At 44.5% G+C, this 23,763-nt stretch overlaps 1 protein-coding gene across 7 annotated transcripts in view; it reads left to right on the top strand.

Moving 5' to 3' along the window:
* acaca (acetyl-CoA carboxylase alpha) overlaps positions 1 to 20,502 on the top strand; it is a 49,546-nt gene extending 29,044 nt beyond the window's left edge. For all 7 annotated transcript variants that reach the window (XM_041885996.2, XM_041885998.2, XM_041885994.2 and 4 more), the window contains 21 exons: positions 1,246 to 1,287; positions 2,111 to 2,326; positions 2,430 to 2,585; positions 2,731 to 2,955; positions 5,244 to 5,399; positions 5,704 to 5,850; positions 6,045 to 6,314; positions 6,656 to 6,753; positions 7,008 to 7,128; positions 8,886 to 8,996; positions 11,645 to 11,788; positions 11,956 to 12,076; positions 13,537 to 13,633; positions 13,770 to 13,866; positions 13,981 to 14,116; positions 14,211 to 14,388; positions 14,518 to 14,630; positions 15,561 to 15,715; positions 18,315 to 18,485; positions 19,391 to 19,527; positions 19,782 to 20,502. In XM_041885996.2, coding sequence (XP_041741930.1) covers positions 1,246 to 1,287; positions 2,111 to 2,326; positions 2,430 to 2,585; positions 2,731 to 2,955; positions 5,244 to 5,399; positions 5,704 to 5,850; positions 6,045 to 6,314; positions 6,656 to 6,753; positions 7,008 to 7,128; positions 8,886 to 8,996; positions 11,645 to 11,788; positions 11,956 to 12,076; positions 13,537 to 13,633; positions 13,770 to 13,866; positions 13,981 to 14,116; positions 14,211 to 14,388; positions 14,518 to 14,630; positions 15,561 to 15,715; positions 18,315 to 18,485; positions 19,391 to 19,527; positions 19,782 to 19,911 — 3,021 coding nt within the window. In that variant the 3' untranslated portion in view covers positions 19,912 to 20,502. The remainder of the gene's footprint in view (positions 1 to 1,245; positions 1,288 to 2,110; positions 2,327 to 2,429; positions 2,586 to 2,730; positions 2,956 to 5,243; positions 5,400 to 5,703; positions 5,851 to 6,044; positions 6,315 to 6,655; positions 6,754 to 7,007; positions 7,129 to 8,885; positions 8,997 to 11,644; positions 11,789 to 11,955; positions 12,077 to 13,536; positions 13,634 to 13,769; positions 13,867 to 13,980; positions 14,117 to 14,210; positions 14,389 to 14,517; positions 14,631 to 15,560; positions 15,716 to 18,314; positions 18,486 to 19,390; positions 19,528 to 19,781) is intronic.
* The last annotated feature ends 3,261 nt before the right edge of the window (positions 20,503 to 23,763 follow it).

Below are 23,763 nucleotides of genomic sequence, written 5' to 3'. Positions count from 1 at the left end.
GCTTTTAGCTGCATTTAGTTAAAAGATGAGACATAATACTTTTAATCAGAAGATACTATTAACATGTAAATATTATTGGTAACAGAATAAATAGCAGAAGAATAACTGCAGATTAAATAATGCTCTAATTGACAATTGTACACCCAATGTAGGCTACTGCCCCTTTAAGAACTATAATTGATTTTGTACCCTATGTTGTGATTCTCACCAAATATGTTCTCACACTATTCAAACCCCACAAGTGAATAAACAGCTTATGAAGCTCTCTTAGCCTATAGATCACATATTGCAAAAAAATTGTCTGAACTAAAAACTCCACAGATTTTGGAATTTCTGTGCATCCTTAACAATCGCTAATCAATATCCAAAAAAAAAACAGCAGGTTTTTTTTTCTGCGAACCTGCACAGCATCATCTTCTCTCTTTTGTGGCACCAATGTGAGGGGTTATGGCAGGGGAAACGGTGCTGTGGTAGTCTAGTGTGAGGGGTTATGGCAGGGGAAACGGTGTTGTGGTAGTCTAGTGTGAGGGGTTATGGCAGGGGAAACGGTGCTGCGGTAGTCTAGTGTGAGGGGTTTTGGCAGGGGAAACGGTGCTGCGGTAGTCTAGTTTGAGGGGTTTTGGCAGGGGAAACGGTGCTGCGGTAGTCTAGTGTGAGGGGTTATGGCAGGGGAAACGGTGTTGTGGTAGTCTAGTGTGAGGGGTTATGGCAGGGGAAACGGTGCTGCGGTAGTCTAGTGTGAGGGGTTATGGCAGGGGAAACGGTGTTGTGGTAGTCTAGTGTGAAGGGTTATGGCAGGGGAAACGGTGCTGCGGTAGTCTAGTGTGTGGTGTGGGAATAATGACAAGCGAACCCTAAAAAAGGGAACTGGACCAAGGATTTCAAGCGAACCGAACTCAGACCACCTCTCGATGGTCTCAGTTCGGTTCACTTCGGGGGCTCTTTCGAGGGGTCAGAGTTCCATTGGATTGTTCCCACTGGACAAAAAATTAAGCAAACCACACTGAGTTCACAAAAATTGGCTGAAAGGGACCAAGTGTGAAAACACTAAAGAGGACTATATGTGAAAACACCCTTAGTTGCAGCATAGCAGGGATCCTTGAATTCCTGGACTCAAAGCCCTAACTCTCATTCTTAGCCTGTATTAACCAGTAGAACTGGTAGGTTGACAACGCGTGTTCTTCACAACATGTGAATCTGTTTGTGTAACTGTACTCTCTCCTCACCTGTCTGTCTCTCACACAGAGAGAGTTCCCCAAGTTCTTCACCTTCCGGTCCAGAGACAAGGTGAGTGTCTTCACACTGTCTATCAATATGAACACTGGCTTTATGGGCTACCATAAAATAATTTGGGAATAGTCTGCTCAGTGGTAGTGGTCAACAAATGGGTTGAATCCATCCCAAAAATATAAGGGGATTCATATTTGAAGTGCAAACACACAGACTGAATATAATACTGAGATGAAAGATGAGCCCAAATCGCCACGTTTCTCAATGTGTAGACTAGAGTTACAGTGGAAGAGCTAAGCCAGTTTCAACTAGGCAAGTGTCAATTTCACATGATGGCTACAATTGAGGTGAGGCAATTTGAATGAGATGGTTGCAGAAGTACCTTCCTGCTGTCCTTGCTCATCCCTTCGTTGGCACTGAAAGGCTCTCCATCATGATCAATGATGGCTCATCCCCTGCCTAAGCCCCTGATAGTCTCACTACAATGGCACCACCAAAACTCATTACCGTAACAAACTATTTAATGATGTCCCCATTTAAGAGAAATTACACCCATTAGCAGGCTGAGATTGCCTTTTGATTTCATTTACTTAATGCAGTGTATGGCTGGCGGGCACCCTCTACTCTTATACAAACCCAATGCTCCTGAAACAGCCAATTTCCCCTTCTTCTGCCCCTATTAATATTGGGGATGATGGTAGGGCAGCCTAACTGGTAAAGTCATTTCTAGGCCTTGAGGAAAGATCATTCCCATCCCTTGAACCCTCAATTGGTTGGTGTGACAGTATCTTGCTGTGGATGGCTGTGTCCTGCTGTCTGTGACTGTGTCTTCTTGTGTGACTGCCTTGCTGTGTAACTGACTGTCCCCCTGCGTCTCCAGTTTGAGGAGGACAGGATCTACCGTCACTTGGAGCCTGCGCTGGCCTTCCAGCTGGAGCTGAACCGCATGCGTAACTTTGCCCTGACTGCCATCCCCTGTGCCAACCACAAGATGCACCTATATCTAGGCGCTGCCCGCGTGGAGGTGGGCACAGAGGTCACAGACTACCGCTTCTTTGTCCGGGCCATCATCCGTCACTCAGACCTGGTCACCAAGGTGAGAGCAATAATGACACAATGCTTACATGCCACTTTGTGTGTGTGTTTTGATTGTTACACCCCCCTCTGACCTCTGCTCCTGTCCTGTGTCTTATCTCCAGGAGGCGTCTTTTGAGTACCTCCACAACGAGGCAGAGCGTCTGCTGTTGGAGGCCATGGACGAGCTGGAGGTGGCCTTCAACAACACCACCGTACGCACCGACTGCAACCACATCTTCCTCAACTTTGTCCCCACCGTCATCATGGACCCCTCCAAGGTCAGTGGCAGCACACCCAAGACCTGTACATACACTGTGTTCACACATGTACATTGTTTGTACATGTTTGTACACTGTACATTTAGTGATGTGTTTTGGTATTGTATTGTTTATTACGAACTTCTCTCTATGTAACCATGTTCAGATTGAGGAGTCAGTGCGCTCCATGGTGATGCGTTACGGCAGTAGGCTGTGGAAGCTCCGGGTCCTCCAGGCTGAGCTAAAGATCAACATCCGGCTGACGCCCACAGGCAAACAGATCCCCATCCGCCTTTTCCTCACCAACGAGTCAGGCTACTACCTGGACATCAGCCTGTACAAGGAGGTCACTGACTCCCGTACGGGACAATTGGGGCCCAAAGATCGACAGGTGGGGCACTCGCACGTCACTCATCCCTCACGCCCGACACTCCCATCCAATCACAGGCAGGGGAAGCAGCTTCATATAGAATCTTCAGCTCCCAGAATGCACCTTAATGGGCCACTCTTGGTTCTTGCTCAAGTATTTTCAAGTTTAGTTAAGAAATAAATGACATGCCAACTGTGGATCAGTCAGTCTACTGTGTAAAGTGGAGCTGAGGGTTCTATAAGTGGTCTGGCCAGCCTCTAGCCTGTTGGACAAGACTAACAGTGATCATTATATTTTTATTTTATATAGGAGAACAGGTAAGTTAGAGTCATCTATATGTCATCCCATTCCATTGCAATACCAGGGGAAATGACCCATAAATCAAACAGTCATTGGCAGAGAGCATATGCAGCAGCTTAGAGTGGTTAAGAAAAATGATGCCCCCACTACTACAGTGTGTGAACCATAGTTGAGTGAGAAATAATGAAATGTAACGCTTCCCATTTGTTTTCTGGGCAGGTGCCTTTATTTGTTTTATGACATTGACTCTGAAAGAGGAGTTCAATCTGGGTTCTATTTTGGAGGTGGTAGATGGCGCTGAGTTGAGTGAGGATCCGGTGCATTGTGCTCAGCCTTATTCATTAACACTTAAGCACAGGTGACATCAGACCTATTCTTACCTTGTTCTCATGGACCTAACATGTCTCAATAGCCAGATGTGTTAGATGCACTCCTCTTTTCTTCCAAAATGACTTCTATTGTGTTCTCATTCTGAGGAGTCGATATGCTCCTGTCTCTAATGTGAAATGACCGCTCAGGTTGCCAGGTCTGGTCAAAGGACCTAATCAGACAGATATGCGATGTGCACAGCTGATTGGGATGTTAAAAAACATGGTCTCCTATTGCAGATGTAGATATACAGTGGCTTGCGAAAGTATTCACCCCCCCTTGGCATTTTTCCTATTTTTGTTACCTTACAACCTGGAATTAAAATGGATTTTTGGGGGGGTTGTATCATTTTGATTTACACAACATGCCTACCACTTTGAAGATGCAAAATATTATTTTTTTGTGAAACAAACAAGAAATAAGAAAAAAAACAATTATTGAGCGTGCATACTTTGTAGAGCCACCTTTTGCAGCAATTACAGCTGCAAGTCTCTTGGGGTATGTCTCTATAAGCTTGACACATCTATCCACTGGGATTTCTGCCCATTCTTCAAGGCAAAACTGCTCCAGCTCCTTCAAGTTGGATGGGTTCCGCTGGTGTACAGCAATCTTTAAGTCATACCTCAGATTCTCAATTGGATTGAGGTCTGGGCTTTGACTAGGCCATTCCAAGACATTTAAATGTTTCCCCTTAAACCACCCGAGTGTTGCTTTAGCAGTATGCTAAGGGTCATTGTCCTGCTGGAATGTGAACCTCTGTCCCAGTCTCAAATCTCTGGAAGACTGAAACAGGTTTCAGGGTTATCTTTGGTCTCTTTGTTGCCTCTCTGATTAATGCCCTCCTTGCCTGGTCTGTGAGTTTTGGTGGGCGGCCCTCTCTTAGCAGGTTTGTTGTGGTGCCATATTCTTTCCATTTTCTAATAATGGATTTAATGGTGCTCGGTGGGATGTTCAAAGTTTCTGATATTTTTTTATAACCCAACCCTGATCTGTACTTCTCCACAACTTTGTCCCTGACCTGTTTGGAGAGCTCCTTGGTCTTCATGGTGCCACTTGCTTAATGGTGTTGCAGACTCTTGGGCCTTTCAGAACAGATGTGTGTATATATACTGAGAGCATGTGACAGATCATGTGACACTTAGATTGCACACAGGTGGACTTTATTTAACTAATTATGTGACTTCTGAAGGTAATTGGTTGCACCAGATCTTATTTAGGGGCTTCATAGCAAAGGGGGTGAATACATACGCACGCATCACTTTTCCGTTATTAATTTTTTATAATTTTTTGAAACAAGTAGTTTTTTTCATTTCACTTCACCAATTTGGACTATTTTGTTTATGTCCATTACATGAAATCCAAATAAAAATCCATATAAATTACAGGTTGTAGTGCAACAAAATAGGAAAAACACTTAAGGGGGCTGAATACTTTTACAAGGCACTGTAACTGAATCCACAGCTCTGAACACCATTCTCACCGTTTCATGTTTATCTTGGAATATGCTCCATGTCTGATGTCTGTCCTCATTACATTACATATTGGGTACTGTGTTCTGTGTTGTTTTTGTAGATGTGTGTGTTGCAAAGGGCAGCTAGTATCTGTGTGTGGTGAGTGACTCTGTGTCTTCTCTCCTCCAGATCATGTTCCAGGCATATGGGGACAAGCAGGGTCCTCTACATGGCATGCTCATCAACACCCCCTATGTGACCAAGGACCTGCTGCAGTCCAAACGCTTCCAGGCCCAGTCCCTGGGAACCACCTACGTCTATGACTTCCCTGAGATGGTCAGACAGGTACAGACCGTGACACAACGGCCCACAGTGGTCTCCGTTGATGGTGTACATAAAAACATACTATCATGTTTGGGGTCAATTGCATTTAAACTCGGTCAGTTCAGGAAGTTAATTGAAATCTAATGCATGAAATGAAGATCTCACATAGTAAAATAATGGGAAATGTCAAATTTGATTAATTAAAACGTCTCCCCTGAATTTAAATGGAATTGACTTCAACCCTGCATGTTATCACTTTCCAGTAAGTTTGTTATACTAAGAGTGAGCAGCAGTCCCTCGTCTACCTGGCTCCTCTTTCCTCCAGGCTCTAAAGAAGCTGTGGCAGTCCACCAAAGCCTTCGCCCACCTGCCCAAATGCCCTCTGCCCTCTGAGCTGCTCACCTTCACTGAGCTGGTCCTGGACCCACAGGGACAGCTGGTGCAGATGAACCGTCTACCAGGAGGGAACGAGGTGAGGAGTCACTCCTATAAAGTTGCTGTTCCAGTTCTGATCTGTAGGTGTCTCTGTGTTTCTTTGGCAGGATTGTTCAGTAGCTGTTTGCCAGGTTATTGTATTGCATGGGTATTGTCTTTTTGAAAATGCATACAACAGTAATGTCTCTACTACATAAATGAATATGTGTACCTGTGTGTGTGTCCCTCTAGATTGGCATGGTGGCCTGGCGGATGACCCTCAGGACCCCAGAGTACCCGGCAGGGCGTGAGATCATATTGATCAGTAATGACATCACACACAAGATTGGTTCGTTTGGCCCGCAGGAGGACCTGCTGTTCCTGCAGGCGTCAGAGATGTCCAGGGAGAGTGGCATCCCTCGCATCTACATCTCTGCCAACAGCGGTGCCCGCATCGGCCTGGCAGAGGAGATCAGACACATGTTCCATGTAGCCTGGCAGGACACGGCAGACCCCTACAAGGTCAGCTGGCAGAAGGGGAGCATGGGGGCGTAGACCTTCTATTGAAGAATTTAAACTCTATTTTGATTTGGAGATTAGTAGTGTAGTTCTCTGTTAGCAGATGGTTCTACTGTGATGCTGTTTTGTACTGTAGGGATTACTGTTGTTTTCTTGTGTTTTGTCTGTATTGGGTGTATTCCGTTAGGGACCACGTTGGAAACAAGTGATATTAGCTTTAACGTGTAATCCCCTGGGTTGTACTCGGTGCATCTTTTTTTCCCAATAAATCAATCAAATCAATCTACCCAAGTATGTATGCCCCTCGCAGTGTGCTAATTCAAAGTCTTTGTTTCTCTCTCCAGGGCTTCAAGTACCTGTACCTGACCCCTCAGGACTACAAGAAGGTGTCAGCCCTGAATTCTGTTCACTGTGAACACATAGAGGATGAGGGAGAGTCCAGGTGAGTCCAGGCATTACCCCTCAGCCATATTATTATTCACCGTCAACCTAATCAATACAGATAATACATCCAGCTCACTGGCTTAGGCCAGCGGAGAAACTGTACATCTACAAATTAAGAGAGTCAATGGACTGTGCATGAATACACATGAAAAGCCCCTTGCACAATGGGAGAAGTGGAATAAGGAAAAGGATGAAGTGATGAGGGCCACTGAGAGAGGCGTGATGTGTCTGACTGAGCCTTTCCTTGTTAAGGTACAAGATCACTGACATCATCGGGAAGGAGGAGGGTCTGGGGGTGGAGAACCTGAAGGGCTCCGGGATGATCGCTGGAGAGTCCTCACTGGCCTACGATGAGGTCATCACCATGAACCTGGTACGCACCGACACACTGGATGTACCAACACACACGCACGTCTACACACACACGGGCCTACGCACAGCACTTATAGGAATGGTGGACTTAACACCTCTTTAATGCAAAACTGTCTTTCATGTCTAAGTTACTACTTATAGACATACTCCGGGACTTTGGCAACTACTAAGTATATTTTTAAACGTCCTTCTTTGGGCTGGATGTGTCAATGTGTAGTTCATACATGTAGAATCTAGGAGCAGAATTACTGTCTTACATCAGTTAGCAAAGAAATCCCTATATTAAAAGCGGCTGTTTTCTGGAAGCTGTGATGTGCCATTTTCCCCCACGTGGGCCACCCCCGTAGCAATTCCAGTTCTAGCCAATGAGCTTCAGTCCCTCGCCATTTGAGTGACAGCTAGCAAGATGCACACACAGCAGAGCGAGAGAGAGAGCAATGACGTGGTGCACATACAGTTGAAGTCGGAAGTTTACATATACTTAGGTTGGAGTCATTAAAACTTGTATTTCAACCACTCCACAAATTTCTTGTTAACAAACTATAGTTTTGGCAAGTCGGTTAGGACATCTACTTTGTGCATGACACAAGTAATTTTTCAAACAATTGTTTACAGACAGATTATTTCACTTATAACTCACTGTATCACAATTCCAGTGGGTCTAAAGTTTACATACACTAAGTTGACTGTGCCTTTAAACAGCTTGGAAAATTCCAGAAAATGATGTCATGGCTTTAGAAGCTTCTGAGAGGCTAATTGACATCATTTGAGTCAATTGCAGGTGTACCTGTGGATGTATTTCAAGGCCTACCTACAAACTCAGTGCCTCTTTGCTTGACATCATGGGAAAATCTAAAGAAATCAGCCAAGACCTCAGAAAAATAAATGTGTAGACCTCCACAAGTCTGGTTCATTCTTGGGAGCAATTTCCAAACGCCTGAAGGTACCACGTTCATCTGTACAAACAATAGTACGCAAGTATAAACACCATGGGACCACGAAGCCGTCATACCGCTCAGGAAGGACACGCGTTCTGTCTCCTAGAGATGAACGTACTTTGGTGCGAAAAGTGCAAATCAATCCCAGAACAACAGCAAAGGACCTTATGAAGATGCTGGAGGAAACAGGTACAAAAGTATCTATATCCACAGTAAAATGAGTCCTATATCGACATAACCTGAAAGGCTGCTCAGCAAGGAAGAAGCCACTGCGCCAAAACCGCCATTAAAAAAGCCAGACTACGGTTTGCAACTGCACATGGGGACAAAGATCGTACTATTTGGAGAAATGTCCTCTTGTCTGATTAAACAAAAATATACATGTTTGGCCATAATAACCATCATTGTGTTTGGAGGAAAAAGGGGGATGCTTTCAAGCCGAAGAACACCATCCCAACCGTGAAGCACGGGGGTGGCAGCATCATGCTGTGGGGGTGCTTTGCTGCAGGAGGGACTTTTTTTTTTTTTTACTAGGATTAAATGTCAGGAATTGTGAAATACTGAGTTTAAATGTATTTGGCTAAGGTGTATGTAAACTTCCGACTTCAACTGTATATCTGCAGATATATTTCAGGGGCCACTTTTTGCTCGTGACCGCTACTTTCAGAACTACTGGCTAAAAAGTATACAAAAGTACCGGAGAATCTCTAAGTGCTACTTTTGGCAGAGGATAGCAAATCTAAGAATTGGTTTACCCTGACCACTGACATGCACTTGACCAGTGGTTTCCTAACCAGGCTGTGTGTGCTTCTCTCTCCAGGTGACTTGTCGCGCTATAGGGATCGGAGCCTACCTGGTTAGGCTGGGTCAGAGGACCATACAGGTCGAGAACTCCCACATCATCCTCACTGGGGCTGGAGCTCTCAACAAGGTAAGGGCCAGCATCACTCCCCCTGTCCTAGCTGCACCTCATGGCACACAACTGAAATAGTGAGAGATATTCTGCTAGGATGCAGTGTTGCAGTGCAGCCTCTGCATAGGGACATTGGTTCTTTGTCTGAAGCATAAAAGGTATATTCAGCTTTAGCACTCACCATGCATCACTAACAACAAGACTACACATGATTAAATGAACCATTTATAAAACAGATACCGTGACGGTCATTTTATACTCTTTTAATTGTCCTGTATTTTTTTTAAAGACAATAGGCGAGATGTTAATGTGTGCTTATGCACTGTGCTCCGTCGTCTGTGACGCACAAAGATTGTTCCTTATTAAAATGCAGATGCGTTAATTGCATGAACTATGGAATTTCACTATTAATATGTATTAGTCGTCATGCCACTTATTTTGCAGTTAATTTGAGGAAGAGGAAAAAGAGGTGTGTGTGTATTTTTGTTACTGTATACTGTAAGGATAGAGCTTTGGCCATTGGATAGATAGGATATATCCCCTAAGAGTGAACAATACAACAGACTGCTCCCTCTGAATTAGGATGGAGGCAGGAAGACTGCATCACGTCTCAATCTAAGAATAAAAAATTATAATGGTGTTTTCTGATCCCGTATTATTCTCTCACTCAGTGTGCAGTTTTCCACCTCAGTGATCAGGCCTTTTTCGCCCTTGTTCTGTGGTTGAACCCCCCCCCCTTCTCCTCCTCTGTCTCCCCAGTCATACTGCTGCAGCTCCTGGTGGAATAATAGAAAGAGAAGCGTGAAGTTGTTATTTGCATAGAAATAGCAGCGTGATGCCTGAGGCTGCTGCTGAGGGAAGGACACCCATATAATTTGTTTCCAATCAGAATGAAAAGTTTTGCTGAGGCAGATTGTTTTCTCTCTCAGAGCTCCACTAGGACTGACTACCCACTGCTTCCCCCATCCCTCTCTCTCTCCCTCCGTCTCTCTTCCCTTCATCTCTCCTCAGTCTCTGCATTAACATGAGTCTATTCCAAATTACATGACAAATTGCCGCATGACAAAACACAACTACATGCGCATTTCCATTTGCAGGTTTTGCTGCAAGCTCTTGTGTGTGTGTGTGTGTGTGTGTGTGTGTGTTCGGATGCTAGAGAAACGTCAGGAGGTTGTGTTACAGTATGTGCTACAATACATTTGAAAAATTGTGACATCTCAATTTGATATGTTCAAGTAAATTTAAAATAGGAAAACTAGATTTACTGAAATGTATACATCTACCAGTGCAGCAGTAAATCTATAGTTTTCCTATTTAAAAATGTACTATAACATGTTATCAAATGGATGTCACATTTGAATGTGTCCATTCACAATGATGGATCGTCCATTCAACAGTAATATGGCAGGAAAATGTAGCTAGACATTCACTATAACCTTGCATTCATATTATATCCCCATAGACTACCTGGTTCACCAAAACAGTATGAGGAGGAGGTACACACAGTGTGTCATCTAAAGACACTCATTTCATTCACTGATGGACATCTTTCTCCTATTTGTATGGTGACTGGATAGTAGCTACTGGTACAAATATCCCAGTGGGCCACTAGAAGAGCCTATGGCCCTCCTCCATCCTCTCTCCGCTCGCTCGCGCCTCCACCCTACCTCTTTTCTCCCTCTGCTGTGGAATCTTAATGAACCCAGGCCCAGCCCGGTGGCGCAGAGGCTCTGCGTCTGCCTGTCAAGGTGAATGCAATGCTTCCCGGGGCCACGGGCTGGCCTGACAGCTTTAGGAGAGTGCCCAGGATTTGTAGCCAGGGACATAACCATTAATGGGAACAGAGAAAGTAAATGCTGGTGAAGAGGTGAGAGCTGAGTGATCAACGAGCACCTCTGTGTTTTTTTACGGAACTGTGTCCCCTGCGCGGCTGCCCGCCCCTGCGTGTGTGTGGCGAGGAGTGTAGGTTAATGGGTCTATGCCATCCTTCATTAGCCTCTCACACCGGGAGTATACTCGCACACATACAGGCTGTCTCATACACGCTATTCACTGTGCACGCGTGTGTGTTTTTGTGTATGTGTGTGTGTGCGTGCTCATAAACAGGCTGCGAGGTAGTGTGCGGTGCGAGCGGGCAGCTCTTTGTCACAGCTCCTGTCGATAGTGTGGGTGAATTGTGTCGGGGAGGAGAAACATTGGGTATTAATTCACTCTGGAGGTTACAAATAACCCCTGGGAGGGAGCGCGCCGGACACTAGCGGCCCCCCGTGACCGCCGTGATGCAGTGATCCCTAGCCACCGATCGACAGTATTGACGAGGCTGTGTGGTGCCACGGTAGGGAGCAGGAGGGTCCCTGTCCCCTGGCAAGTGTGTGTGTGTGTGATTCTATTGATCCACAGCCCCAGGGACCAGAGCCTTGGTGACACCACCCTTTATCCTCAGCCCTAAGCCTCAAAGGGGTTGGTTCACTATGCCCTGTAGGGAGAAGAATGGGTGTATCACGACATAAAATACCCATTATTGTATATCTAGTGTCTACATATGGTTGGAGGTCTCTCGGTTTGTAGTTTGTAGGGAAATCGGCTTACATGGTTTGACACTCAAGGAAGAATTAGCGATTGCTAAACAGAATATGACATCACCCCCATCTTGTTCTTTCCCGTAGGTGCTGGGTAGAGAGGTGTACACCTCCAACAACCAGCTGGGTGGGATTCAGATCATGCACAACAACGGTGTGACCCACAGCACTGTGTGTGATGACTTTGAGGGAGTCCACATGCTACTGCACTGGCTCTCCTACATGCCCAAGGTAAGCATCAGCTCTTACTATCAACATTTATTCCAATGTCCATTAATTTAGGCTTAACCCATGCAAATGTACCTTTATGCTGTTAGCTACTCACAGGGAAGCTGTGTTAAATTCAGAGGCAATGTTAAAATTTTTTCCATGAGTTTCTGAATGTTTGTCCCCCATAGGACCGATCTAGTCCTGTGCCCATCATCAATGCCAAGGACCCCATAGACCGGCTGGTGGAGTTTATGCCCACCAAGGCCCCCTATGACCCCCGTTGGATGCTGGCAGGACGCCCCGGCCAGAGTGAGTAACCCCCCTTCTTCTACAGAGATGAATATTTCTTCAAAAACATTTTACAGTACCCCACAAACGAGAAATAACTACTTTTAATTCACCATATTGTGCACATACAACATATTGTATACTCTGTACCTCACTCATCACCTCTATCTAATCTTTCCATCGCTGTGCAATAAAGGATCCTATAATTTTCTCCTTCTATAAAAAAGAATCACTCACTTGTAGTCATTCATCCTCTCTTCCAGTCTCACTAGTGCTGCCTCAGCAGGTGTAAAAAGGTGGCTCATCATACATCAATTTAGTCTGATTGTAATTTAAAGGTTGACATGCGATTTGCGCTGCGATCATTTCAGGCAGATCAAATCAAATCAAATCAAATGTTATTGGTCACATGCGCCGAATACAACAGGTGCAGACATCACAGTGAAATGCTTACTTACAGCCCTTAACCAACAGTGCATTTATTTTTAACAAAGAAAGTAAAAATAAAACAACAACAAAAAAAGTGTTGAGAAAAAAAAGAGCAGAAGTGAAATAAAATAACAGTAGGGAGGCTATATATACAGGGGGGTACCGTTGCAGAGTCAATGTGCGGGGGCACCGGCTAGTTGAGGTAATATGTACATGTGGGTAGAGTTAAAGTGACTATGCATAAATAATTAACAGAGTAGCAGCAGCGTAAAAAGGATGGGGTGGGGGGGCAGTGCAAATAGTCCGGGTAGCCATGATTAGCTGTTCAGGAGTCTTATGGCTTGGGGGTAGAAGCTGTTGAGAAGTCTTTTGGACCTAGACTTGGCACTCCGGTACCGCTTGCCGTGCGGTAGCAGAGAGAACAGTCTATGACTAGGGTGGCTGGAGTCTTTGAGGTCAGGGGTTAAACTAATTCCTGACTGTTAGAGGGTTAAAGGCTTGCTGTAGGGGGGATATTCCTCATCCAGACACGGTGAGAGACACTGTGAACCCTGGGCTCGCTGGGTGGATGAAGAGATGGAGATAGCAGGGGAATGGATGGCTTAGGTTTTACATGCAGGATCAGGCCCGAGCAGATTCCATATCAGTGTAATTACAACTTTGGGCAGAGGAAGAGATTGAGGGGCGGTGCATTGCGCGAGGGAGACCAGTCCATGTCTTTAGCTGTGATGAGTGGGGACGCTTAATTGAATGGTAACCTCTTGGACTAGCCCTGTCGCTCTCACTCTACCAGGAACAGGAGAGCTGAGCAAGGCTCTTTACAGCCTCATCCGTCTGAAGATTAGAGATTTGTTTTCAAAAGAAAGAACTCTGCTTTTGGCCGCATGGATATGACATGAGTGTATGGTCAGCATCTGGAGGGAAAAATGTATTATTCTGCCAAATAAGGGCAAATGGTATTTCTAATTTACAAATGTTTACTTTGTAATAATCAAATATTTAAACTCTGTCGCTCTCTCTTTTTCTCTCTCTCTCTCTCTGTCTTTCTGCAGCTCCAAAGGGCCCATGGCAAAGTGGGTTCTTTGACCATGGCTCATTCATGGAGATCATGCAGCCGTGGGCTCAGAGTGTGGTGGTGGGCAGAGCCAGGTAATTTATGCTTTAAAAAAAAAAGTTGAACAGAATGTTCAAATGAGGGGACATTTGGTCAAACGACCCTCCTATCAGCCCTCAGGGTGTCATAGTTGTGTGTCCTGTCCTTATGTGACCCTCTTCTCTCACACAGGCTAGGTGGCATACCTACTGGAGTGGTTGCTGTGGAAACTAGATCAGTGGAGCTGTCAATCCCAGCCGATCCAGCCAACCTGGACTCTGAAGCCAAGGTAACATCCTTTCAATACCTACAATATGTTCTGTCCTAATTCACATTTTTTGCACCCATGAACACAGAGAAATACACACACACATACTGTAACCCTCTGTTGTCCTGTCCTCAGATCATCCAGCAGGCAGGCCAGGTGTGGTTCCCTGACTCTGCGTTTAAGACGGCACAGGCCATCAAGGACCTGAACCGCGAGGGCCTCCCTCTCATGGTGTTCGCCAATTGGAGGGGTTTCTCTGGAGGCATGAAAGGTAACAGATAACATATGTTTGTATATCTCTTAGTTATACCTGTGTCTGTGCGTTTTCAGTCTGATATAAAATCCCACTCCTGTGCCTCCCTCAGACATGTATGACCAGGTGCTGAAGTTTGGGGCCTACATCGTGGATGGGCTGAGGGAGTACCGCCAGCCAGTTCTGGTGTACATCCCTCCCCAGGCAGAGCTCAGAGGAGGGTCCTGGGTGGTCATAGACCCCACCATCAACCCCCGCCACATGGAGATGTACGCTGACAAGGACAGTCGGTGAGTTTCTCTGAACATAACCCATTTAGCAAAGCACTTTCCAGACCGACTATGCTTCTACTACTGTAATAGTGTTCAGTCAGTGATGTTTGGGTGCTGTGTTGACGATATCCTCTGTCTGTTTTACAGTGGTGGAGTGTTGGAGCCAGAGGGAACGGTAGAGATCAAGTTTAGGAAGAAGGACCTGGTGAAGACTATGAGGAGGGTGGACCCGGTCTACATGGGCCTGGCAGAGAGATTGGGTGAGTAAAATACTCCAACTTTCTCTCAATCACAATGTCGTTCTACTTCTGCTGTTCTCTCTTGCTAATAATCAACTCTTTCACAACTGCTCTTCCTCCTTCTCTCTTTCGCTCTCTTTTTCGGTTTCTCCTTTGCGCCCTCTCTTTCTCACTCGCTCTGTTTCTCATTCTCTCCCTCTGTATCTCTCTCTCTGGAGGGAGGGATGGTAATATCTAGCTGTGTGTGTGTGTGCTGTAATTCCCTGTCACTCTTGTTCTTTATCTGAGGGTGATCGTATCGTCCCTGCTCTGTTCCCTGGGGAGATGTGTCAATCACGGCAGGGCCAGATCAATCAGCAGGGCCTGCTCTGTCCCTCCTGCCCAGTCACCCCACCCAACCCGGGCTTATTGATCTTCCTCTGGGCTCACAGGAGCACCATGGAGCCATTGAGCAATGGGCCAGCGCCAGGCCTCTAGGGGCTGTGGTGGGGAGACTGACCGATTGGCTCTGACAGAAATCAATCTCCGCTGACAGGCAGCACAGCAGCCGGAGGTTCTGGAGAATACCTAACCAAAACAGACAGTGAAACGGAGAGCTGAGCTGAGCCTGCACTGTACAGTCATAAAGAACCAACCAACGCAGGGATAATAAGAGTGGCGCTTACACACTATTGCATAAAACCAACACCATGCTAATGGGAGTGTAGCTTCTTACCCTAAACACTCATGTTGTCATACCAATACAGTGAATAAGGAAGTGTAGCCCATCCCAAACGTTCACACTGTCCATTGACACAATGTCCTTGGAATGTTCGTTTCTGATATTACATAAATGTTCTCCGCATGCAGCTGGCTTGAATCAGACCTCCGTGAATAATCCCTGCCTCACCATAACCTACTCAGTATGGTTTGTGTTGGAACCCTCCTGGTCATTTTGGTCCCCCTCCCCAGGTACCCCAGAGCTGGGCCCGCCAGAGAGGAAGGAACTGGAGACCAAACTGAAGGAGCGGGAGGAGTTCCTGTTACCCATCTACCACCAGGTGGCCGTGCAGTTCGCCGACCTCCACGACACCCCAGGACGCATGCAGGAGAAGGGCGTCATTACGGTGAGACTACACTGTCACAAAGTCACGCTGAACGCAAACGTGATCACAACAGAGATTGTATCAGAACACTATGGAAATGAAGGGTGCAATAGGGTCCCCCATAGCTACACTACCAGTCAAAAGTTTAGACACACCTACTCATTCAAGGGTTTTTCTTTCTTTTTACTATTTTCTACATTGTAGGATAACTATGAAATAACACATATAGAATCATGTAGTAACCAAAAAAGTGTTAAACAAATCAAAATATATTTTATATTTGAGGTTCTTCAAAGTAGCCACCCTTTGCCTTGATGACAGCTTTGCACACTCTTGGCATTCTCTCAAGCAGCTTCATGGAATGCATTTCAATTAACAGGTGTGCCTTGTAAAAAGTTAATTTGTGGAATTTCTTTCCCGCTTAATGTGTTTGAGACAATCAGTTGTGTTGTGACAAGGTAGGGGGGTATACAGAAGATCGCCCTATTTGGTAAAAGACCAAGTCCATATTATGGCAAGAACAGTTCAAATAAGCAAAGAGAAATGACAGTCAATCATTACTTTAAGACATGAAGGTCAGTCAATCCGGAAAATGTCAAGAACTTTGAAAGTTTCTTCAAGTGCAGTCGCAAAAACCATCAAGCGCTATGATGAAACTGGCTCTCATGAGGACCGCACAGGAATGGAAGACACAGAGTTACCTCTGCTGCAGAGGATAAGTTCATTAGAGTTACCAGCCTCAGAAATTGCAGCCCAAATAAATGCTTCACAGAGTTCAAGTAACAGACACATCTCAACATCAACTGTTCAGAGGGGACTGTGTGAATCAGGCCTTCATTGTCGAATTGCTGCAAAGAAACCACTACTAAAGGACACCAATAAGAAGAGACTTGCTTGGGCCAAGAAACATGAGCAATGGACATTAGACCGGTGGAAATGTGTCCTTTTGGTCTGTAGTCCAAATTTGAGATTTTTGGTTCCAACCGCCGTGTCTTTGTGAGATGCGGTGTGGGTGAACGGATGATCGCCGCATGTGTCGTTCCCACCGTAAAGCATGGAGGAGGTGGTGTTATGGTGTGGGGCTGCTTTGCTGGTGACACTGTCTGTGATTTATTTAGAATTCAAGGCACACTTAACCAGCATGGCTACCACAGCATTCTGCAGCGATACGCCATCCCATCTGATTTGTTTTTCAACAGGACAATGACCCAACACACCTCCAGGCTTTGTAAGGGCTATTTTACCAAGAAGGAGAGTGATGGAGTGCTGCATCAGATGACCTGGCCTCCACAATCCCCTGACCTCTAACCAATTGAGATGGTTTGGGATGAGTTGGATCTTGGAGTAAAGGAAAAGCAGCCAACAAGTGCTCAGCATATGTGGGAACTCCTTCAAGACTGTTGGAAAATCATTCCAGGTGAAGCTGGTTGAGAGAATGTCAAGAGTGTGCAAAGCTGTCATCAAGGCAAAAGGTGAATACTTTGAACAATCTAAAATATATTGGTTGCTACATGATTCCATATTTGTTATTTCATTGTTTTGATGTCTTCACTATTATTCTACAAGGTAGAAATAGTACACAAAAAAAAAAACTTTTGACTGGTACTATATATGTGAAGAAATGTTACATAAAGTTTTTCTTTGATATAATCTAACTCCATACACACAGAGCTGTATCTATGCAGTATGTGAGTAACCAAGCCTGTATTACCCAGGATGCAGTAGCCTGGTGCAGTTGATGAGAGGCCTAGGGAATAGTGTTCAGTAGAGGCCTAGGGAATAGTGTTCAGTAGAGGCCTAGGGAATAGTGTTCAGTAGAGGCCTAGGGAATAGTGTTCAGTAGAGGCCTAGGGAATAGTGTTCAGTAGAGGCCTAGGGAATAGTGTTCAGTAGAGGCCTAGGGAATAGTGTTCAGTAGAGGCCTAGGGAATAGTGTTCAGTAGAGGCCTAGGGAATAGAGTGTTCAGTAGAGGCCCGAGGGAATAGAGTGTTCCAATCTCTCTGGCTGTGAGACGTGTCTTTATAATTACCTGCTGATGACCCGGCCCATCACCTCAGCAAGCACAGAACAGCCCCAGGCAGGATTCCAGGCTCTCTCCATCACACACAAACTCACACACTTGAAACACACACTCTAGCAACACACAGACACACACACCCGTGTATGCACAATGGGTTATTTCATGAGAGAAGACTGCTAGGGCATTTCTGTATAAGAGATGACAATCTATCTGACACTCTCAAGATGCATGCAAATGTATCAGCAAAATATTATTTGATGAATGCCTGCAAATGCAACCGCACAATAATCTGTGATTGAAAGACACACAGGTTCCCAGTAGAATACCAAGGACCGATGGATTCCTCTAGTCTCTGGAGTCTCTCTTGCACTCATAAGTTCTCATATCATAATGTACAAAGATATTTTATTCAGTTCAAAATAATAAAACATGTATGTAAACTAAGTAATGTCAGATATTAGAAAATGTTTTGGCGAATAACTACACAATATACGATTAATTTAAATGTTAAAATTACAGTGTCAGTCAGTATGGCTTGTCAGGAAGAAGTTGGTGAGATATCTCCTCTCTGAAGCTCTGCTGTGTTTATGGTTTCCCAGGACATCCTGGAGTGGCGGACGTCACGTCACTTCTTCTACTGGCGTCTGAGGCGTCTGCTGCTGGAGGACACGGTCAAGATGAAGATCCAGGTCGCCAACAGCGAGCTGACCGATGGACAGATCCAGGCCATGCTGAGACGCTGGTTCGTAGAGGCTGAGGGGACCGTCAAGGTGACTGTCCACTACCTGCTCCTCTACTTTCCTCAAACCAGCCCACCACAGCACAAAGACACTGACAGTCACTGTCAACTAGAGGCTGCAGATTATACATCTATACCTTCCTTCACAGTCTCATAATTAGAAGTCTGGTTTGAGTCATTTAAAAAAAAAATACATTCAGTTCAGTTTCAAACCAGGAATTGTGGTGTCTTGGATATGGCTAGGTAGAAATAACTAGAAGTGATGGTTAGAGAAGAGATGTCCCTCTCAGCCCAGACTTCTGCCTTCAGGGGTGACTAGAAAAAGCCCAGCTCCTGAGGTAGACTGAGAGTATCTTTAGAAGCGGTCGTCTTGTTAGCTTAATACATTACTCCAATCAGGGCCGGCTATCTTAAGCTACAATTAATCTGAGCCCTGGCACGTGCAGATAGGAGAGCGACACGCTGTTTCTTAATTAAAAGCAAACGGATAAAAAATGATTAATGGCATTAAAGGTTCTTGCGGACTACAAGCAGGAGCACTCTTAAAACGGCGTGAGGTCACGCCCTCCCAATCTGCCTAAGCCCCCCGTCTGCCTTTGTTTGGGATCAGAGACTGGCTGCACTCATGAATATGGATTTCTCTATCAGGTCCAGTCAAAAAGGCATCAGTGGTCTGCTTTGTAGCTCTCGCACTTCTTTCACTTCTGATAGGATACTATTATTATTATTTTTCCACTTTTTTGGTTTGCTAGTTCAAACAAGCATGGCTATGAGAAAATTATTGTAGTACTCTCCAGCTCGAAACAAACATGGGTTCGGACGGGGATGTTTTTCCAGTAATATGGGTAAACTTAAGGCCCCAAAAAAAGAATCTGTTATTGAGTAAATCTTCCTCTCTCTTCGTCTCGCTCTCGCTCTGTCTCTGTGTGTGCGCAGGCGTATCTGTGGGACAGCAATGAGGAGGTAGTGGAGTGGCTGGAGAAGCAGCTGAAGGAGGAGGAGGGGGCCAGGTCTATCGTCGACGAGAACATCAAGTACATCCGCAGGGACCACATCCTTAAGCAGATCCGTAGGTGAGACAGACAGCCTGTTTAACAGGCAGATCACTGCAAACCTACTGGCCTTTAGATGTCCGGTAGCAGTCAGTTCAAAGCCTTGTATAGTACCATCTCTGTTTATGCAGTGGGATATTTCCTGGTGTCAGGAAAGTGCAATGTTACTGATTCCCACAGAATCAATTTATTCCATTAACCCTTTGTTTACCTGTGACTGTGCATCTCCTTAATCTCACTCACAATCTCTCATCTCCTCTTTTTTTTTTTTTTAGCCTGGTCCAAGCCAACCCTGAGGTTGCCATGGATTCCATCGTGCACATGACCCAACACATCTCCCCTACACAGCGTGCTGAGGTGGTCCGCATCCTGTCTACCATGGATGCCGCCCCGGCCGCCACCTAAGCCCCATTTTATACCTGGTTCTAACATGCATCCTTTGTCTTAAAATGTCCACATTCTGATCTTGTCCACAGACAGGTGTAGATGATTGATCAGATCTTCCTGACCAGCTCCGGAGGTAGTCAGGGACCCATTGTATTTGGATATCAATCAATTGTTAATAGGTCTGGATGGTCAATCCATTTAAAAAAACATAACGGTCTCTAAAATCATTGACAGGTAGGTAGCACCATTGACTTATGGCATCAATAATTGTCTTAAAATAAATAAGTTCATATTATTTCGAAAGAATATCTCACATAATTTGCATACAGGGAGGCTCCAGGAAATCTGGTCACAATTTGGACACAGTGGACGGTGGATAAGGGAGACATTTTACTACCATGTGTAGATCAAATAAATAAAAATCACATGCGCCGAATACAACAGCTGTAGACTTTACTGTGAAATGCTTACTTACGAGCCCTTTCCCAGCAATGCAGAATTTAAAAGTAAGAAACATTTGCTAAATTAAAACAAGGAAATAGTAACACAATCAATTAACAATAACAAGGCTATATAAAAGGAGTACCGGTACCGAGTCAATGTGCAGGGGTATGAGGTAGTTGAAGTAATTGGGGTAATATGTACATGTAGGTAGGGGTAAAAGTGACTAGGCAATCAGGATAGGTAATAAACAGAGTATCAGCAGCATGTGGGTAGAGTCTAGTGAGTGTGCAAAAGAGTCAGTGCAACAACAAAAAAAGGGGGTCAATGCAAATATTCATCAGATGCAATGTGGACACAATCAGAATGTGGATAAGATCTGGACAAAGGACGCACGTTAGCACCAGTTATAAACCAGACTCTAGAGGGCCTCTCCTCTCTCCCCAGCCTGGCCCCACTGTCTCCGGTGCACTGCACCCTGGCACTGTCCCTGTGGAGGAACTGTGCTGGAAACTGGGGCTGGAGGAGCCAACATGGCAGCCGATGGAGTTTGTGCTGTTACTGATGAAACTGTTGGCACTGATTCTGGAGGGAGGGGGAAGAGCTGAGACACACATGGACTGATATCCAGGGTAATGAATTTACACAAGTCTTACAGAATGTGTGTTAGTGTTGATATACACTGAGTGTACAAAACATTAGAAACTCCTTCCTAATATTGAGTTGCAACCCCTTTTGCCTCAATTCGTCGGGGCATGGACTCTACAAGGTGTTCCACAGGGAAGCTGGCCCATGTTGACTCCAATGCTTGCAACAGTTGTCAAGTTGGCTGGATGTCCTTTGGGTGGTGGACCATTCTTGACACACGGGAAACTGTTGAGTGTGAAAAACCCAGCAGCGTTGCAGTTCTTGACACAAACCGGTGCGCCTGGCACCTACTACCATACCCCATTCAAAGGCACTTAAATCTTTTGTCTTGCCCATTCACCCTCTGAATGGCACACATACACAATCCATGTCTCAATTGTCTCAAGGCTTAAAAATCATTCTTTAACCTGTTTCCTACCCTTCATCTACACTGATTTGAAGTGGATTTAACAAGTAATATCAATAAGGGATGATACTGTAGCATTCACCTGGTCAGTCTGTCATGGAAAGAGCAGGTGTTCTTAATGTTTTGTACGCTCATTGTATCTATATGTGTAAGTGCAATTGAAAAATTGTCAACAAAGCAAAGACCAGAAATGATATACTTGTATAACTAACATGAATGAGGCCAAGCTTAGGGACTACTCAATTGACCGAAGTGGAAGCAGCTCTTCATCCATTAGCAATCATAAAGAGCCTCTGTCCTATTGGACAGGAAAACTTACATTAGATTTTGAAGTGTTTTGATGGTGATCTTGAAAATTTAAATGCCAGCAGATTGCTGGGAGGGTTCACGAGGGTGGGGGGTTAGCACACCTTTGGTGGGAGCACTTAATTACTGATAAAACCCAGGGTAGTGAGTGTTGCGTGGCGCTACCGGGGCATTGTGATGGGGAGAGTTGGCCGATCTGCCCTGGGCCTGTAGTGCTGGAGAGAAGAGCCCAGCAGAAGGAGAGGCCAATTCAGACCAACCACCCCACACTGGCCCTGGGGTGAGCCATGGGCAGGCAGACACACATGCTGAAGCAGATAGACGAGCAGTTGTCACCTCACACACACATTGCTTTGAATGGACCTTACTGTTCTATTACTTACACTAGGCTTTAGTTCAGCAGTTTGCTCTATAGTATACTAAAAGTCTGACACACAAGCAAACTCATCAATGGTAATTGTTGCCATAATGGTTAAGAATGAATAGTTTTCTCCCATGTGGTATGTTTTTGCCAATTATTGTGGTTTATTCCCACCAAAAAAACTGGTTCAAAATATGTGTTATTTTTCACTTCTTTTTTGTTGTTGAAAATAATGTAAAACATTTAGGTGACTCATTTATTAAATGGCAATCATGTTAAAGAGAACTAGGTACTGTACACTGGAGTTATACATGCAGGTGTGCTTTTTTAAATGTTCACTGTAATTTAGAGTTTATTATGTTGGTACAGATGTCGGACCAGCAGTTGTCTTTCTCTCCATGCGGAGGCAGTCGAGTCATTGGGATCGGGACTTGCTATAAAAATAATTTTCGCTCGCTCACTCAAATGCTAGGCCTAGGTCCTATTACTGCAACATTCAAATGTACAAAAATGTATCTGAAATGCAGCCATACACATCAACAACTGTCGTTTTATCTAGTTTAATAACGAGTAGTGTAAAGTACTTAAGTAAAAATACTTTAAAGTACTACTTAAGCTGTTTTTTTTGGGTATCTGTACTTTACTATTTATATTTTTGACAACTTTTACATCACTACATTCCTAATGAAAATAATGTACTTTTCTTCCATTTTCCCTGACACCCAAAAGTCCTTATTACATTTTGGATGCTTAGCAGGACAGGAAAATGGTCCAATTCATGTACTTATCAAGAGAACATCCCTGGTCATCTCTACTGCCTCTGATCTGGTGGACTCACTAAACACATGCTTTGTTTGTAAATGATGTCTGAGTGTTGGATTGTGCCCCTGGCTATCCTTAAATAAAAAATAAAACTGTGCTGTCTGGTTTGCTTAATATAAGTAATTTGAAATTATTTATACTTTTACTTTTGATATTTCAGTATATTTTAGCAATTACATTGACGTTTTATATGTAAGTATATTTAAAAGCAGACTTTTTTTTTAACCAGACTTTAACTCAAGTAATATTTTACTGGGCGACTCACTTTTACTTGAGTAATTTTCTATTAAGGTATCTTTACTTTTACTCAAGTATTACAATTGGGTACTTTTTCCCACCACTGTTAATAACACAAGATAGATATTGGTCTCCGCTACGCTTTGACAGACGTGTCAAGTGTATACTAAGGTCAAACTTGAGTCCAATTGTGGTCTAGCTGTTAGGGCCACTGGCTTCAGCACACACATATAGGCCTACCATGTTGGCGTGAGTTCGATTCTGGCCCACGACCTTCAGGCACAAATAACGAAATCCCCCCGATTTTACTATATTTATTTACATATTTTAAATATGGACAGTCAAGGGATATCGGACCCCCGATCTTGATAAGAAATGACCATACCAGACACTTTTGGATAACATAAATGGGTGATTCTGCAACTACGGCACTTTTATGTCCTCAGGGTCAAAAAAAATTTTTTTTATTCATTAAGTTCACACTACAATCACCCCAGACTTTTTTAACACCTCTCTATCAAGTATTTTGGCTACTTTTCAGGTGCATTTTATACCTCAATTTCACTGTTTTGCCCTTGTCCCTGACCCAGACTTTTGAGCTTCTACTATGTTTTTCTATGAGAAAACAATAATTACACATTATATAATG

The sequence above is a fragment of the Coregonus clupeaformis genome, chromosome 9 (genome assembly GCF_020615455.1).
Source record: "Coregonus clupeaformis isolate EN_2021a chromosome 9, ASM2061545v1, whole genome shotgun sequence".
Lineage (NCBI taxonomy): Eukaryota > Metazoa > Chordata > Actinopteri > Salmoniformes > Salmonidae > Coregonus > Coregonus clupeaformis.
This window is presented reverse-complemented; position numbering and strand designations above follow the sequence as displayed.